At 49.3% G+C, this 18,396-nt stretch overlaps 1 protein-coding gene across 1 annotated transcript; it reads left to right on the forward strand.

Moving 5' to 3' along the window:
- Positions 1-4,171: 4,171 nt before the first annotated feature.
- On the forward strand, positions 4,172-18,117 carry Pdcd1 (programmed cell death 1). Its single transcript, XM_034521784.2, has 5 exons — positions 4,172-4,320; positions 14,810-15,169; positions 15,457-15,618; positions 16,287-16,321; positions 16,836-18,117. The coding sequence occupies exons 1-5, from the start codon at positions 4,245-4,247 to the stop codon at positions 17,067-17,069; spliced, it is 867 nt and encodes a 288-aa protein (XP_034377675.1). The 5' UTR covers positions 4,172-4,244; the 3' UTR covers positions 17,070-18,117.
- The last annotated feature ends 279 nt before the right edge of the window (positions 18,118-18,396 follow it).

Genomic DNA, 18,396 nt, shown 5'->3' on the forward strand with positions numbered 1-18,396 from the left:
GTCTCCTCATCTGTACACACACACACACACACACACACACACACACACACACACACACACAGAGCCAGTGGATAAAGACTGTGCCTACCAAAAGGTAAATCTCAAGCCTGGATCCAGCTGTGCTGATGGACACCCATCTAGTTGAGTGTGGGGAGCCACCATCAGCAAACTTCAGGGATGCTGACCTCTGAGGACAAGCTTTAGGAGTTCGGTATGGATGGGAACCCTGTCCTAAGATCTGGGCAGCCTGTTCATAAATAGCTCACAATGAGCCGAGAAGGGAAGAGCACAGGGAAGAAGCTGTTGGGGAAGCCAAGTCAACTTCTATACTATCAGCCATCTGGCAAGATACCCAAGCCTTCCCCAGCCTCCTGCTCCTGCTCACCCTCACCCTGTAGCTCAGCTTCTAAACCCAACTCTGACGGAGGCTAGCAGAGTTGACAGTGTGGCAGCCTAATTGAAAGCTCAGAGTAACATCTAAGAGTGGACTTTAGTTAGGGTTTCTGTGATGAAACACAGTGACTATAAAGCAAGTTGGGGAGGAAAAAAAAGTCTTATTTTGGTGTACACTTCCATATCACTGTGTATCATCAAAGGAAGTCAGGACAGTAACTCAAACAGGGCAGAAACCTGGAGGTAGGAGCTGATGGAGGGGTGCTGCATACTAGACTGTTCCTCATGGCTTGCTCAGACTGTTTTCTTATAGAACCCAGGACCACCAGGCCAGGGATAGCACTACCCACAAGGGGCTGGGCTCTTCCCCATCAGTCACTAGTTAAGGAAACACTCTGCAGCCAGATCTTCTGGTGTCATTTTCTCAATTGAGGCCCCCTCCTTTCAGATAACTCTAACTTGTGTCATGTAAACATAAAATTAACTAACACCTCCACCCAGCCTGGAGAGTCATCTTTCCAATCCTCTGCAGCTCAGATACCACTGGCTCTGCAAGCTTTTCCAGAGGGTGCTGTGCTCACATGGCCAGACGGATATCCATCTCAGCCCATCCCAGCTTCAGGAGTTTAGTGAGGATCCAGCATCCTGTAGACAATGGGATAACCAACAAAGGCCCAGATGAAACCCTCTGTGCCAGAGTGACAAGACTGGAAGGTGTTCCCACACATAATACAGACACACAGGGAGCACATGTACACGACAGACACACAGAAATGCACAATTAGAATTTAAATTCACTGGAGAAAGTTCAGAGAAAATAGGGGCTAGCAATCACATGTTTTAAAGAACAAGTACATGGTAAAGTTGGGGGGAGAGGGGAGGAAGATTGAGATTTTTGGATCTTAAATTGCTTAAATTGGGCAGATAAATTAGTGGTTCTTCCTTTAGCTTCTGGGAAATGTTTCAAAGCAGGGCAGAACAGCGAGTTTTTATTTGCAAACACTATTAACCATTTCCTGTTTCAACCTCAGAACCACCTGTGAATCAGCTTGCTACCTGGGCTGCAGGGCCCTGTGCCCCCATGATGCTTCACTCTATCCAGCAGGCCACCATGGGTTTGGTGTCTAGATTCTAGCTACCTCTTTACCTTCCGTTTCCCTTGGAGTTGTTTCAAAATGATCCTTTGGTTTCCTGAACGTTCTGTCCCTGTCCCCACCTAGATGGAAACTTGCCATTACCTCTGGGGCGCGGAGATCCCCTCTCCCCAACTTTTCTTCCATGATGCTTCTGTGTCACAATCTTGAGGTCAGCACCCAGGAAACTCATGCTTCTCTGCCCTGTCCAGAAGGAAGAAAGGCCCCAGGAGGACTTCTGAGGACTTCTGTCTATGATCTCCACCAACTAGGAGCGTCCTACACTTGCCACAGTGAATCCACATCACTAACCCTGGCTCAAAACTCAAAGGAACTAGCAGGCTGACATGTATCAAGAGAATGCTTCAGGGAATGATGGCCCAGAGAAAAGCAGAGCAACAAGCACCTGCTGTGCCATATTGTGCAGGCAGCCAGCACAGTAGAATAGTGTGTGTGCTTGGGATTGTGTACAAACTGGGAGGTAGTATGTGTGTTGGAAACTGAGTGTCTACTGGAACATAGCATGTATATTGGAAGAGAACATATGTATTAGAGGAATGCATGCGTCCTGAAGATTGCATACGTATTGTGGGATAGTATATGTGTTTGAGGCTGTATGGGTTCAATCATGTGTGTTGGGGATTGCATGTGTGTTAAGAGATAGCATTGCACAGGAGATTGCCTTACTGGGGAACAGAATGTGTTAGGGATCTCATACATATCAGAAGACAGTGTGGATATTAGAGGACAGCCCTCAGGATTGTGTGTGCTTGTTGCAGGATAGTATATGTGTTTGAGATTGTGTGGGTTCTATCATGTGTGTTGGGGATTGCATGTGTGTGGCTATTGGCATAGGGAAAGCAATTAGGGCTACCCCAGGCCCAGCCTTGCTCCTCACCACACTGCTAGGGAGGAAATAGGAAAGAAGGGGAAAGTAAGGGCCAGAGATAATGAAGAGGAAGAAGGTACAGCCAAAGGGGGAGGAGAGAGACAGGCAGAGGTTCCCTCGCTCTCCATGAAAAGATGCCCCAGTTCTTACAGGCCTGGGGTGTTGTGTAAAACACCAGGGATGGGATGTCAGCCAGCTGCTCAGGTTCTTGCTCCTCTCCGGTCCTCATGAACTGCTCTGTGTCATCTGAGTCCCATAGGAAGATTCTAGATAGAACATCAGAGCAAGCTGGGTGGGATCTATCCAGAATTCATCCTAGGCCTATAGTCAGCACCTAATCACCTATCCTTGATAGGGAACTCGCTACCCTAAGCATGCCTGAGAGACATAAAGCTATCAAGGAGGCTCAATAACAGCCAGGCTTGGGGAGGGGATCCCCCTAGCTTCTGCCCACAAGCCCCATACTGAGACTGGAGGCGGCCAGTCTGTGCCTCACACTCTTTTTCCATTTCTGTGCTGTTCAAAGTAACGTTTCCTTCCCCACCAAGCTGGTGCCTCTGAACTGGGGTGGCTGAGGCAGCTGCCAGATGGTATCCAGCCAGGCTGCTTATTTTAGGGTGGGGAGACCCACACATCTCATTGCTAATATTAGCAGTTTCGTTTTTTCCTTTTTCCCATTCACTGTGGCGAAACACCGAGAGACCCACACATCTCATTGCTAATATTAGCAGTTTCGTTGTTCCTTTTTCCCATTCACTGTGGCGAGACACACAGAGAGCAGAACTGTTAAATAATCAGAATACCCCAGGAATGACTAGCTGACCTGGTGCTATGCCGCATGCCTGCCCACCCCACCCATCCCCAGGGAGACAGGGGCTGGACAGGCAGGAGGTGAGGTGGGGTCTCCACCTCCTAGAGACTGAGGAAAGTTGACTGGGAAAGACCTAAAAATTACTGTGTCCACCCCGGCCTGATGTTAGGTCTCTCAGGCAAAGAGGAAGCTCCAGGTCAGCAGAGCTAGCAAACCTGGTTCAACTGTGGAAGCAGAGAAGAGAGTGATCCAGGCAGCAGGCCCAGTGTCTCGAAAGGAAGAAAAGCCACGAGAAAAAGGGAGACCAGGCCCAGGGGCTTTCTGAACCTATGGGTGTGTCTGGGGAGGAAAGGCATCTTCTCAGGGTCCTAGAAGATGCTCACTATAGCCCTTTGAGGCCTCCTCTGACCCAGCAGACAGGAGCATGTAGAATCACTGGGCTCTTGCTCCTCAGAAGTAAAGGACTAAGGCGTAGCTCAGGGGATTCAAGGCCACGCTTGGCAGACAAGGTCGGGGAAGATCCAGCTTGCCCTCGCTGCAGCCATAGGTACCAGAGCCAGGGTAGACACCTACTCTCCAAAGGGACAAGAGTCTGGCCCTAGTCTCGATGTCTCTCAGCCCCCAGATTGATCTGGGTACCAGGAATGGAAAGGACCAAAACTACCCACAAGAGGGGCCTGAAATGGAGAGGATCCCATAGCTTGACAATAAGCAAGGACAGCTGGTCTTCTCTTCCCTCTCTCTGTTCTCCAATCTCTCACTAGTCCCTTACCTGCTCCTCCCAGGCATCTTTCCCTCTCACTCCCCTACCCCTTCCATGCCCCTCCCCCACCTCTACTTGCCTGTTCTCCCACCCCTGTGGAGGTGGAGGAAGAGGGGGCGGGAGCCAAGAACAGGTCTCCTCCCTCCAACATGACCCAGGACAGTTTCCTTTCCGCTACAGACAACTCTGCTGCTGCCGCCGAGGAGGAAGAGGAGACTGCCGCAGTTGAAGGAGGCACAGCCAGGGGCTCTGGGCATGTGGGTCCAGCAGGTACCCTGGTCACTCATTTGGGCTGTGCTGCAATTGAGCTGGCAATCAGGGTGGCTTCTAGGTATGTGGCTTCCAGGGATGTGGGACCAGGGTTGGTGGCTGGGTCAGGGCTTGAAGAAACTTTCACCCTCGGTTTCTATTACTGGAAGGGAGGAACACTGAACACAAGGGACACCTGTGTCCCTGGTTACACGGATTGGCTCCTTTCTTAGCCCTAGGTGGGTTTTACAGGTGGAATGCATCTTGGGGCTCAAAATCCACCCCCTCCTTGCTTTTAGACAAACAGAACATTTGTCTGATCTCAGCTGGTCTTCTATGTCCCTCTCTGTAGATCAATGGTAGGTCTGGACAGAGCTCTGACCTCGCCCACTGTGGCCCTGCTTTAGGATTCTACCAGGCTCTGGTATCCTTGTCCTTTCTCTGTGTTTTCCTGTGGTTGGGAACATTCCTACACTGGACCTGCTCTACACACTATATAGATGACTGAAGGTCCAAGAGTATAATCAGCCGTCTAACCTCATGGGCCAGCTTCCCATGCTAGCATTTCTGGGGAACTCCTGAGTTCATATCCCTGACCTCATAGCATCCATGGTGGACTCTGGGGGGCAGGAAGGGTGTGAAATCGAGGGTTACAAGAATCCTGCTCAAACTTCTCACAGTGAAAACTCAGCTCTCTGTTCTCCTTACTACCCTGTACCCCTTGACACCCCTGTCCCATCCTCTGGACTGAGCCAACCTTCACTGGGAACCCAGGACCAGGGGGAGCTTTGTTCCCCCTGGAGGTCACCAAACTCCTAAGTCAGGGCTATACCTGCAAAGCATGGACATGTGACCCAGACAAGCTTATGCTCTTGTGCTGCCTTAATACATCTTTGACCTGCAATGATGTCTCTTTGCTTAGATGAAGTCCCGGTCACCTTCACCCCAGCCTCTTCACTATGATGAAAGCAGGATGGAACTGGGAACTGGGTGCTCACCACAGCAGGCCCTCTCCTGGGTTGCGGGCCAAGGCTAGTTGGGAAGCCAGGGACATTTTCTCTCCATGCTAGCCTCTTAAGACAGCCCATGGTTTGCTGTCAAGACTGGATGGAGGAAACAGACCTGAACAGGGGAGATGGTCTGAGGCCCTATGGGTGAAAGGTGACCCTTGTGGGAACCTTGTCGGGAAACCCAGGGAACAAAGTCGGAAGAATTATGTGTCATTGGAGAGAAGCAACTGAGACAGAAAGGGGACTGTGACTCACTCGGGTGACCTGGCACACTGGGCATGTCCCCAAATGAGAGACTATGGAAATACAGATGTATTCATGCAGGCCTATTCTAGATTGTGTTTGACAAGTGTCCCAAAGCTGGCACGCCTTCCTCCCCACCTGAGTAGCTCATCATGGAACACTTCACAAGGCCAGCACCTTTTGGTGGCCATGGACCTTCAGTCTAGTACATTTCTTCCTTCCTGATCAGCTGCCCTTCTTTCTCAGTCATCCCCGTAGACAGTCCCTCTCATGCTTACTCTGTTGTACAAGTCTCCCAACCTTAACAGCAGCTGCCTAGTGACTAAGGTGAGGAAAATTCAGGCTCAGGAATGGACTGTCTCATATTCAGACTAAAGACCGTCATAGTAGAGCATGCCTGTTGAAGTTCAAGACCAGCCTGGGCCGCCTTGTAGCAGACACTTTCTGAAAGAAAAGAAACAAACAAACAAACAAACAAACAAAAAGTTAGTCCGTAAAACCATTGCTGAGTGTGGTGACTTTTTGCTTGTGTTCAGTCAGCCCTGATTCAGAGTTCACAGGTACATTTTCACTGTTGTGTCTAGTGAACACTGTCAACAGGTGTCCTGAACCTCTGGCTCTTACTACCTGATCACTCTCTTCTGTGATTTTTCCCTGAATCTTAGGCTTAGAGGTTTTATTCCAAAGATATCAGTCAATCTCTTTACCATTTTCTCACCAACATGTTTTTCCTTTTGTTCTTTTGTTGTTGGGGGGGGTGGTGTTTGTTTGCTTTATTACTTTTATCTTACTGTATGGGGTATGGTCTGTGTGTGTGCACCATGTGTGTACCTGGTGTCTGCAGAGTCCAGAAGGCAGCATTGGCTTCCCTGGAACGGAGCAATAAATATCTGGTTGTGAGCCGCCGTGTGGGTGCTGGAAACGGAATCTGGGTCCTCTGGAAGAGCAGCCAGGGCTCACAACTGCTGCGGCATTTTTCCAGCCTCTCTCTTACAATTTGGAAGAAACAAGTATTGCCCCATGTGGGCCATGAGACTTACTCAGGCCGTCTTCAAAAACTGCCAAACATATCCTCAGACACATCTCTCTTAAAGTCGGATTTGATTTTTTTTTTGTTTGTTTTTTTTGTTTTTGTTTTGAGACAGGGTTTCTCTGTGTAGTCCTGGCTGTCCTGGAACTCACTCTGTAGACCAGGCTGGCCTCGAACTCAGAAATCTGCCTGCCTCTGCCTCCCAAGGATTTGATTTTTTTTAATTTATGCTTTTGAAAAACATACATCATATACATTCATATATATATATATATATATATATATATATATATATATATATATAACTTATGGAATCCATTTAGCTTTGTTCATGTGTGCATATGTACTTGAGACTGGACAACTTATGTGGGGATTCAATGTCTCTGAGGCAACTGATTCTCCCTCTGTCATTCCCTTCGTATAGCTCTTCATATAGGGGTAGGACCATACAGCATTCCCTCTGTTCACAACTGTGTGTCAGGTAGTGTTATAATTATGTTTGTCTTGTGTTCAGTCAACGATGGTTCAGAGTTCATGGGTATGCTTTCGCTTTCCCTGTCTAGAGAACACTATCAACAGTTGTCCTGGGCCTGGGGCTCTTACAACCTTATCACTTTCTCTCCTGTTAGCCTTAGGCTTAGAGGTTTCATCCCACACATGCCAGTTGGAGTTACACAACCCACAGTCACCTATTCACTCTGCATTTTGAACAGCTGTGTGTCTCTGCAATCATCTTATGCTGCAAAAAGAATCTTTTTTGATGAGGGGTGAGAGCTAGACTTATCTGTATAAGGATACACATTTAGAAAACAGTTACAGATGTGAGAGAGAGAGAGACAGAGAGAGAGAGAGAGAGAGAGAGAGAGAGAGAGAGAGAGAGAGAGAGAGAGAGAGAGAGAGAATACATTAGTTTAGGAACCAACTTTTTTTTTTTTTTTTTGAGACAATGTCTCCTCAGATTTTCCAGGCCAGTCTCAAACTCAAAATCGTCCAGTACCAGTTTCACAAGTGCTGAGATCTCAGGCACGTACAACTTCATCTGATTTATTGGTACAACCTTCGTTGGCTTGGCTGGCTGGTCGTCACTAAGTACCACAGTTGGCTGAGAGGGGCTTTAGGAAACATTGTCTCAGACTTGAGGTTCTTTTTTTCCCCCAAGGGTTTTTCTTTATGGCCCTGGCTGTCCTGGAACTTGCTCTGTAGACCAGGCTGCTCTCCAACTCACAGAGATCCCCCTGCCTCTGCTGGGACTAAAGGTGTGTGCCACCACTCACAGCACACTTCAGGTTCTTAAATTGGAATTCAAGAGAAGATCTTCAGTCGCTGTGGACCAGCATATGCCAGGTCCCCCTCCTGCCTCTAAGTTTTCCAGCAACCTTTAGGTTTCTTGGTATCTAGACACATCCTCCACTCTGCCTTTACCCACAGGAATCAGACAGTGTTTGTGATTTCCTTTCTACACAGACACCAGTCCTACTAGCTAAGGCCTACCCTACTCCTAGGTGACTTTATCTTAATTAATCCTACAGCCAGCTCCTACTCCTAGCAAAGTTCTAACCTGAGGTCCTGGGGTAAAGATTCCAGCATGAGTTTAGGAACAAATAATTCCCCATCTCCCATTTTCTCACATCACTGTGATGTTCTGGGCCACCAAGCATCGGCGGCAAATGTTAGAAAGACCTTTATTTCTCATTTCCCAAGTTCTCTGGGGACCTATTCCCCACCTGGAAGCAGCTAGAGCTCTGACGTCATGCTTCTGGCTGGCTTGCTTCTCCCTGGCTGGGACCCTTGTGAGAGATGGCTTTTGCTGATGTCTGTAGGTCCTCTGTTTCTCCTTCGGCTTGGTAAGCCTGTGCCCTTAACAGCCTGGACAGGAGATGTGGAGTGTCTGCAACATCCCACGTCTACTTGAAACAACAGTCCTAATCCTTGTAGGTGCCCTTCTGGGATCCTCACACTGGGGATATTTCTCCAGGTGGACATGGGGAATCCAATCCATTTGTAACAAATAAGGGAAGCCCTGTAACCCGCCTGACCATGCTTTTACCCAAATGAGTCTTGCCTAAATAAGGTATTGTGTGTGTCTGTGTGGTTATGATTTGAGCCCAGCACTCAAGAGCCTGTGGTCTGCAGTGAGCTTGCCTTGTGGCCCTCCAGCCTCAGGCTCTGACTAACAGGACTCTCCCTCTCAACCTCCCAATGCTAACCAGAACATGCCATCCATCTATCAGTTGACCTCTGTACACAAACTCAAGAGTAAGCTCAGGGAAATCAAGAAGCCCCCCTGTCATTTCTGATTTTTACCTTCTATGCAGAACTTATAAAGGCTAAGAAGCCCAGGAAGGCTCCCTGGAGGAGATAGCCTTGCTTAGTGCCTTTTCCGTTGTTGTAACAGAACACCACAGACTGGGTGATTTATGAAGAACAAGGTTTGATCATCACAGGGTTCTAGGAGTTGGGAGTCTTCTTGTCAGTGGAAAGATTGCAGAGTCACCAGAGTGGTTCCAGGGCTGTATCAAAGGACAGAGCTAGTATGTTCCATCTTACAACCCAGCCTCCCTAGACAGCACTTGACCCAACAATCTGTGAGTGGCTTCCCAGTGGCCTCTGCAACTCTCCCTTCCCAGTGCCACTAATATATTACTTTGGAGTTAGTGTTCTGGGGACAGACATTCACTGATGGTATGATGAAACATGAAAGCTGGGTGAAAAACTCCCAAATTGGACAGAAATGGGGCTGACGATCAAAAAGCTAAGTTATTACCTTCAGCACCTCCACACTGGCCCTCCAAGGAGGAGTCCTGGGATGGCTTGGGCAGGGAAAAGGGGGTCTTTATTATCACAATCTCACCTGCATACCTCACTAGGTTGGTAGAAAAGAAGTGACTTGAACTAGGCTGCTTCTGGATGTGCCCCCAACCCAGCCAGTCCTAGGCTCTTATATCCTGGTTAGAGACCCACAAGATGAGAGACAATGTGACCTAAACATGAAAGGGGACCAAATCTCCTCAGTGGCATGCACACTGCCAAGTCAAAGGTAGGCTCCTCTGTTGATCTTTACAAATTAAAGGAGTGTGTGTGTGTGTGTGTGTGTGTGTGTGTGTGTGTGTGTTTATGTGCATGTATGTGAACATGTATGTGCAGGCCAAAGATCAACATCAGGCATCTTCCTCAATTTCTCTCCACCTTAATTTTTAAGACAGGATCTTTCTCTGAGACTGAAACTCACTGACTGGTTGGAGAGCCAAGTTAGCTCCTCAACAAGCCCCAGGGGTCCTCCTGCCTCTGCCTTCCCACTACTGGGATTACAGGTGTGTGGGTGCTGCCACACTGGCCTTAGATAGGTGCTAGAAATTAATCTCCACTTGGCAAACACTTTAGCTACGGAGCCAACACAGAAGGCCCATGAAACTTACATGGGTGTCAGTTTTGATGTCCGTGGGGCTAAAAGATGATATCCTGCCTTATTACTTTACTTTTATGCAAATTGAATGCATTATTGATTAACTCTGAGTCACCAATAATGAATCAGTGTCACATTCAGGAAAGAAAGAGAAGCATTGTCCCTTGGAGTCATTTAACCAAGAGAGTCCAGATTAGAATTCTCTACTTCATGCTTCACGTGTCTTCCATCCTCTGTCTGTCTGTTGTATGAGTCTGAATCTCTGCCTGCGTGAAGGTTGTCTTGTGAATCTGTCCCTATGTCTGTGTCTCCTGTTCTGTGTGTGTCATGGCTGTCTGTCTGTGAGTGGTATCTGTCTGTTGTATGGGGTGTGTTTGTATGAGTGTGTGTGTGTGTGTGTGTGTGTGTGTGTGTGTGTGTGTGTGTGTGTCTCACAAACAGGCTCTGTCTTTATTGAAAGAATCATATGGGGGAAGGGAGGGTAAACTTTTCAGAAATCTTTAACAGAGTTTTACAAAGGATTAAGTCACTGGCTCCAACTGATTTCCAGTGACCCAGACAAGCACCATTATCAACCAATACCCATAAATAGACGCTTTCAACCTTTGTGATAGATTGTAGAATACTGCTTTCAACCTTTGTCTCCGCTGCTTTCAGCAAATGATACACATGTTATCTGGGTCAGGGGCCTGGACCAGTACCCAACTTAAGATTGCTTCTGTGCATTGCTTACATTGTAAAAGCTGATGACATGGGAAATCCAGGGGGAGTATGGTTGGTTGTTACATTGTTCTCTTAAAGACAGGTTAAAGCAGAGTTTGGTGGTACCAGGCCTTAATCCAAGCACTCTGAGAGCAGAGGCAGGCAGATCTCTGAGTTTGAGGCCAGCCTGGTCTAGGGTGAGTTTCAGGACAGCCAGGTCTACACAGAGAAACCCTGTCTTAAAACACACACACACACACACACACACAGAGACTGAGTACATAGTCATAAGTGAATTAATAACTCTAGGAGGCCCTTTATTTCCTCACAGTATTTTCCATTAAACCTGAAACCTGTGTTTTTCCATCAGAGCTAACTAGCCACAAATCTCCAAGGATCCCCCTGTCTCTGCCACTACAACGCTGCAATTGCAGGCACATCCTGTCCCTCCCATCTGTTATCTGGGTGCTGAGGATTCAAACTTAGGTCCCCATGCTTGTACAGGAAATGTTCTTACCTGCTGGGCCATCTTCCTCCTGTGAAGTTTCTAATGATGCAAACAGCATCAAAATAGTGGACTCACAGTGCAGGAACACAGGGGTGTCCTCACCCACGGTGCCCTACATCAGAATTGTCCCGCCTCCTCCCTACCCACCACTTGTGGATTAATCAGAAGTATGTCTTCATCACAGCATGGTACCTGCCTGCAATCTCCGCACTTAAGAAGGAGAAGGAGAATTTTTAGTTCAAGGCCAGCCTCAGCTACTTAGCCAGTTCCTGTCTCTTAAAGAGAAGCCACCATTGTGTGTTTTAACCACGGTGACACTTCATTTCCATCTTTTATGTTCCACAGGGAGACTCAGAGGTACTGTCTGGGGCCTCAGCCACTGAAGTAGGTATCTCACTTTCTCAGAAGTGCAGGGAGCCAGGATCACTGGAGTGGCTTGATCCTGAACCCTCTAGAAGCCATCACACCCAGCCCAATTCCCAGCAGTTCTTCCAGGGGCCTATTCATTCCTGGGGAGGCACTCTACTCTTTACGGATGAACTGGGTGTCTGAGGGTATCCTCCATATGGTATTACTACCTGGTGGCCTCCGGGTAGAGATTCTCTCTTGCCAGAGTCCAGGCTCTCCTGTCCATCCCTGTAGCAAAACATCCTCTGAGGAAGTCCTCACTTGTCTTCTTCAGGCTCACCACAGGCACACTGAGGGAAGCCATGTCTCAGTTTTATAAAAGAGTTCTGAGGGGAGATGGCTAGGAGGAGTAAAGAGGCTGTAGAGCACAGAGGGAGAAGGGTCGAGTCTGAGGAGGAAGGAAGAGCCACCAGGACCTAAGGAGAGCCAGACAGAGCCCTGGGATGGACTTAGGCAAAGACTCATAAAAGAACAGAGACCTGGGAAGTCACAGGTCCTGCCACTAGAGGAATAGCAAAGAGCCAGTAAGGGGACAGGTGACTCAAATTGTCACACATTCAGACTCAGGAGCTCGAGAGATCTGGAAGCAAACAACTGGTGAGACAAGGCTCTGCAATCGTTAACAAATGTCTCCCCAAGAGCTCATCTGGAGCAACCTAGGGGTCAACTTTGAGAGGGAGGATAGCAAGTGGTTCTCTGAGGACACACCACAGTCCCTAGTGGATGGAATCCCATCAAAGGGGACAGGAGATGGTAACTGGACAGAGGTGCCTGGCATGCTCACAGACCACAGGTGACCTTGGGCAAGTGTGATAAACCTGCCCCAAACAAAGAGGGGCACTGTGCCATTTTGGCTTTCTGAGGCTCTTCTGGTCCTCATCACCTGGAAAGTCTTGAGACTCTGTTTGGTGATTGGGGGTTCAGTGTGGCTGTAGTAGTGGATTTAGGTGGGTCAGAGTAGTGTTGTACAGACTGAAGATTTCCTGGGGTACTTGTAAAAGCACCCCAGGTTTCCAGGGAGGGAGACCATGGACCAGACCACACTGATGGAGCCTAAAAGGGCAAGATGTGCTACTCTGTCAAATCTGAGTCTAACCTTACTGTAGTTGCTGTAGGCTTTCTTGAAAAGGGCTTGTATGTTTCCTGAGTGAATGTCTAAAGAAGAGATCCATTGACACTGCTGTGTTGTGACATGCTAGCTGTGTGTGGTCTGGACACACAATTGCAAGCCAAAGAACGGGTATTCAGAAGCCCCTGTGGTGATTGTGTTGCCTCTGAGAAGAAACAGAACCCTTTCTTAAATAGGAAGACATCATACTGGCAACCTCTAGCCTGGGCTTAGTTCCTCCAAGGCCCCCTAACACCGCTGGTTCTCCTGGCCCTACATGGGCCAATGCCCACCAGCAGGAAACAGGCACTGAGACATCTTTGAAACCGCTCTGGCCTCCGCTCTGTCTGCCAGCTCTCTTTAGCTTATGTAGTCATTTGGCAACTGGGGCTCGTAGAGAAAGAACCAATGCAAATAGAGATATGTCCCTAGCTGCATCTTTCCCAGCCCTCTGCCCTCTCCTCCCACTGACTGAGTAGTCATATATCGAGGGAATTCTATCCGATTACACAGAGCAGCTTCAAAGATGTCCCGGTGCCTAGATCCTGCAGGGGATCTAGGGACCCTGACCCTTGAGGTGCACCAGGCCTAGCTCATAGACCATGTCCACTCTCAAGTCCAAGTGGCACTAGATTCTCTTGTCTGTCCATCATCCATGGTACAGCTGAGAACATCAAGGAGGGGAAATGATAGTCCTGCTTTCTCCATGTGGTGATGGAGACCATTTCTGGGCAAGGCTACATGATGGGGATGTCTTGGGGTCTGCCTCTGCTGAAGTCTGCTTGCTCACTGCAGACAGCTCCTCCAAGTATCTCTGGCTTCCTTTCTGCACTGGATGATTTCATATACCTTGTTTACCGTGTGTTTTGGTCCTCAGTTCTCCTCCCATTCAGCTTTTCCCTAACTTCTTTGCCTCTGACCCCTGAATTTTCAGCCTGTAACCTTAGCTGTGGCAGCACAGCCTCACTCTTTGTACCCCTGGGAGGGAACCATGCCCAGTAAGTATTGTAAAATACCCCACATCAGAGGAGGGTGTGATGTTTGGGGTGCAGTGCCCTGGGCTGTGTAATCGGGTAGAATTCCCTCTCTATATGACTAAGTCAGTGGGAGGAGAGGGCAGAGGGCTGGGAAGGATGCAGCTAGGGACATATCTCTATTCGCATTGGCTCTTTCTCTACGAGCCCCAGTTGCCAAATGACTACATACGCTAAAGAGAGCTGGCAGCCCAGACAGAGTTGAGGCCAGAGCAGCTTCAAAGATGTCTTGATGCCTGCTTCCTGTGTGCATGTCGGTCTCCCCTGGGTAAGACCCAGCATGTGTGTGCTCAGCGAGTCTATATTTCCTTGACCCTGAGGCTTCTGACTGTACCTACATATCAGACCGCAGGTTCAACTGCTGGCATCACATGGGTCCCAGTCGTGGGTGCTTTTGAGTGCTGGTGGGAGGTTGTGTGTCAGTGTGCATGTATGTGGGGAGAAGCTTGTCAGTGGGGCAGGCCTCTGTTAAAAAAGACCCTTGAGACCCTGAATGCTGCATCAGGCATCCCTGACAAAACCCTAGTAGTCGTACTGCCCAGAACATCTTTGTTTGGATGAGTCCTAGACCTTCTGTCTGCTTGAGGGGCAGTGGCACAGCTGATCCTTGGAGGTTTCTTGCTGTGACCTCTGATCTGGCGGGAAAACATGACTGTCCTTTATCTTCTGCTACTGCCTGGACCCAAGCTTACTAAAGAGTCCACCCTCTCCAAGTCTGGGGTTTTCATGGAAGTCCCCACACCCCCACCCCACTATTCCACTGACCCTTCAGACAGAACTAGGCGGGCCAAACAGAAGTTGGAACATCCAGGTCAGGCCTGGGACATCTTGAACAGAAGTGGGAAGGTAGAGACAGCTTGGGGGAAAATATCCCAAATTCTCAAAAGACAGGATAGTAGCCTCCAGCCCCTAGGTTCAGTTATGCTGAAGGAAGAGCCCTGCTTGTTAGGGGGTCACATATCCACAACCTGCAAGAAGCTACGAGCTCCAAGGTAGGGGAACTGACTACGAGATTCTGCCCTGGGATGGATCTGAGAGGACATTCCTCTTCCCAGGGATTTCAGAAAATGTCGGAAAGGGCGCCCAGGCTCCTTCCTCATATCTCTTTGTTCTTCTCCATCTCAGAGGTCCCCAACGGGCCCTGGAGGCCCCTCACCTTCTCCCCAGCCTGGCTCAGAGTGTCAGAGGGAGCAAATGCCACCTTTACCTGCAGTTTCTCCAACTGGTCGGAGGATCTTAGGCTGAACTGGTACCGTCTGAGTCCCAGCAATCAGACTGAAAAACAGGCTGCCTTCTGCAACGGTTTCAGCCAGCCGGTCCGGGATGCCCGCTTCCAGATCATACAACTGCCCAGTGGGCATGACTTCCACATGAACATCCTTGACACACGGCGTAACGACAGTGGCATCTACCTCTGTGGGGCTATCTCCCTGCCCCCCAAGACACAAATCAAGGAGAGCCCTGGAGCAGAGCTCGTGGTAACAGGTGCAGCTAGTAGAGCCTAAGTAGGAGATCCCTTCCTGCCCAGGGACCTGTTAGGCTCTCTTCCATGGCTCTGCCCATAGCCTTGCAGACCCTGTCCCTCTCTCTGTGGAAATCCTCAGATGCTCATTTATCTTTAAGGGATGGTGGGGCACGTGGAAATAAGGCATATGGCCAGTCACTGCCCATTCAAAATAGACAGGCCTTGGGACTTGGAGAGGGCAGGGTGTATGCCCTTTAAGAGAATACACTATTGCTGTCCTAGAACTCTATTCTTTGTGGTCCTATAGAGAGAATCCTGAAGAACTCAACAAGATATCCCAGCCCCTCACCCAAGCAAGAAGGCCAGTTTCAAGGCTTGGTTATTGGTATCATGAGCGTCCTAGTGGGTATCCCCATATTGTTGCTCCTGGCCTGGGCCCTAGCTGCCTTCTGCTCAACAGGTATATCAGGTAAGGCTCATTGTGCCCTGGCTCTGTCCCACCAAGCCTTGTAGTCTCCGTACTTCACACATCATCAGGAGGGCCTGTGTTCACCAAAATGGTTATCATACACCACACACACTGTGACCACTACAAAAGCCTGTGGCCACCCCACCCACACCTAGCCTCAGGCTACTGGTTTTACTAAACAGCTGGTGAGAGCTGCCATTTCTCTGGCTGGAAGGAAGGTCTAAGTCTACCTCCAGGCCCCTGTCATGAGTGGACCATTCCTACACTGCCACCTCCAGGAGGTCTGGTCATCAGCCAGCTAAAGGGCCACACATAATATCTGCTGCATGTCTACCCTGCGCTATGGTGCACCAGGAAAGGGGAAACTGATACATCTGTGCCTGTGGCAGGCCCATATTCCACAATTCATAGTCACACTGGGAACTCTCGACTAGTAAATGGGAAGAGTACCAGTGAGAAGAGAAAGCCTGATGGTCTACATCTTTTTAGTGCCTGACATGCCCCTCCCAAGCAGGCACACACACACACACAAACACGCACGCATACATGTGTGCGCACACACACTCGGAAGAGACAGAAACAGAAACAGAGAAAGACAGAGAAACGACATTTCTCCACTAGGGATGTCTCAGCAGCTCCCCTCTAACTCAAACTGTGTGTCTCAACAGAGGCCAGAGGAGCTGGAAGCAAGGAACACCCTCTGGTGAGTATGGGTCTCCTTTCTTGACTGATCTGTCACAGTCCACACCCCCCAGGTCTTGATACAGGCAGAAAAACTATGGGTCCTACAGGGCTGAAGCCTGGAGAACCCAGCTCACACCTCCCACCAGGCCTCCAGAGCCATATCCTATTGCTCCCCCCAGCAGCTAAACCCACTGTGCATACCCCTGTCATGTCCAACATGGTCACTATTTATTTTACTCTGTGCAGAGACAAGGTACCCAAGTCAAATTTTGGAATCCTAAACCCACAAGAAGCCGGGAAACATTTAGAAGCAGAAACTGAGCCAGAAAGAAGGAACTGCACCCTGAATATCACAGAGGGCAGTGGGGAAAGGGGACAACTGTTAGGTCAGAGCCCAGCTTCAATGGCTCTAAGAAGAATCCCAAATTCAGTGACAGGCTGGAGACCCAGCATAGGGAGGGGCTGAGATTATGGGATAATACACCCCCTCCAACTGACAACACCAATGGCTCTTTCTTCTTCCCCCCTTGAAGAAGGAGGAGCATTCAGCAGCACCTGTCCCCAGTGTGGCCTACGAGGAGCTGGACTTCCAGGGGCGAGAGAAGACACCAGAGCTCCCTATCCCCTGTGTGCACACAGAATATGCCACCATTGTCTTCACTGAAGGACTGGGCGCCTCAGCCATAGGACGTAGGGGCTCAGCTGATGGCCCCCAGGGTCCTCGGCCTCCAAGACATGAGGATGGACACTGCTCTTGGCCTCTTTGACCAGATTCTTCAGCCATTAGCATGCTGCAGACCCTCCACGGAGAGCACCAGTCCGTCCCTCCATCAAGAGGAGCATGCAGGCTACAGTTCAGCAAAGGCTCCCAGGGTCTGAGCTATCTGGAGTGACAGCCCAGCACTTGCACCAATTCCAGTGCATGCACTGTTGAGTGAGAGCACTCTTCGGGTGTACCACAAGCTGGGGGCAGCAAGCTTCCCTGTTTCCTATTGTCACAAGGTGCAGAGCTGGCCTAAGACTATGTCTCCTGAGTCCTACTGTTGGACACTTCTAGGGGTTTGATACATTGTACCCTATGGCCTCTGTGGGTTCTGTGCCTGGAAATGGAGGGACCTGATGACAGCCTGCTTTGAGTAACCCTGAGAGACAACCCCATAACAAGGGGGTCTAGGTATACAGTGGGCCCAGCACCTAAATCAGCCCTTGGGAGATACTCAGGTGGGGAAATTCATAAACTAGGGGACTGAACTGATCCCAAGACCTGGAAAAGTTTTGATGAAGACTAAAAAAAGCTCCTAGTTTCAGGGGTCTGGGAATCATGAGCACTTACCAGGCAAAAACTCCATGAGAGTCTCTGCTGTCCGGCATGCCCAGGTACCTCAGTTCTTTCTACAGCAGGGAAACTAAGGCAATAAAAGTAACCAGCAGAGCTAGAGACCCACCCACACCTCCAGTGAGGCACTTGACTCTCCCTCCCCCTCCTAGGAACCAAAAAGACAAGGTCCATGTCAGCAGCAGGGAAGGAAAGGGGGGATACAACCTTGACTCATACCAACTCTGGCTATGGCAGGCAGTGGTTTAGGTGTTAGGATCTCCTCATTTTCCTTGTCCTGGAGTCCAGTTCTGGCTCTCCTTTCACACCGTAGGGCTCTGAAATGAGCAAGTGTTTTAAGGGTTCCCTTGGCACTTCAGACAGTCAAGGTAGCAAGAACCTAGCCGTCTGGTGGGTGCTCTAAATGACTCTATGTCCCAAAAGTCCCTTTCTTCTGGTTTAAGCCCATTATAATTAAATGGTACCAAAAGCTTTAAGAAGTTCTGTTCTACTTCTGGATGTGTTGAGGCAGAGGCGGTGGGGAGGAAGAGCTCCAGGGCCAGGCGGAGGCTCCAGGCTAAGTAGGGCAGGTCATCACCCTGTTCAGGCCCAGCTTGAGTCAGTCCTTGCCATTACTGAAATATACAGTCACACCCTAGCCACATCTCCACTTGTCATCCCCACATTTTCAAGTCACCACCCAGGTCAGGTATGAAAGACCTCAAGTGCAGACATTGAGGAAGAGGTATGCTCCCCCACACCAGGCCTTCCCAGGCTCC

Source organism: Arvicanthis niloticus, chromosome 17 (genome assembly GCF_011762505.2).
Source record: "Arvicanthis niloticus isolate mArvNil1 chromosome 17, mArvNil1.pat.X, whole genome shotgun sequence".
Taxonomy (NCBI): domain Eukaryota; kingdom Metazoa; phylum Chordata; class Mammalia; order Rodentia; family Muridae; genus Arvicanthis; species Arvicanthis niloticus.

What these genes read in the sequence shown, in the direction of transcription:
- Pdcd1 (XM_034521784.2), top strand. Translation starts at nt 4,245, where the DNA reads ATGTGGGTCCAGCAGGTACCCTGGTCACTCATTTGGGCTGTGCTGCAA. An exon ending in CTGCTCAACAGGTATATCAG is followed by an intron (nt 15,619 to 16,286) that starts GTAAGGCTCATT and finishes GTGTCTCAACAG; the next exon opens with AGGCCAGAGGAGCTGGAAGC. An exon ending in GAAGCAAGGAACACCCTCTG is followed by an intron (nt 16,322 to 16,835) that starts GTGAGTATGGGT and finishes CCCCCCTTGAAG; the next exon opens with AAGGAGGAGCATTCAGCAGC.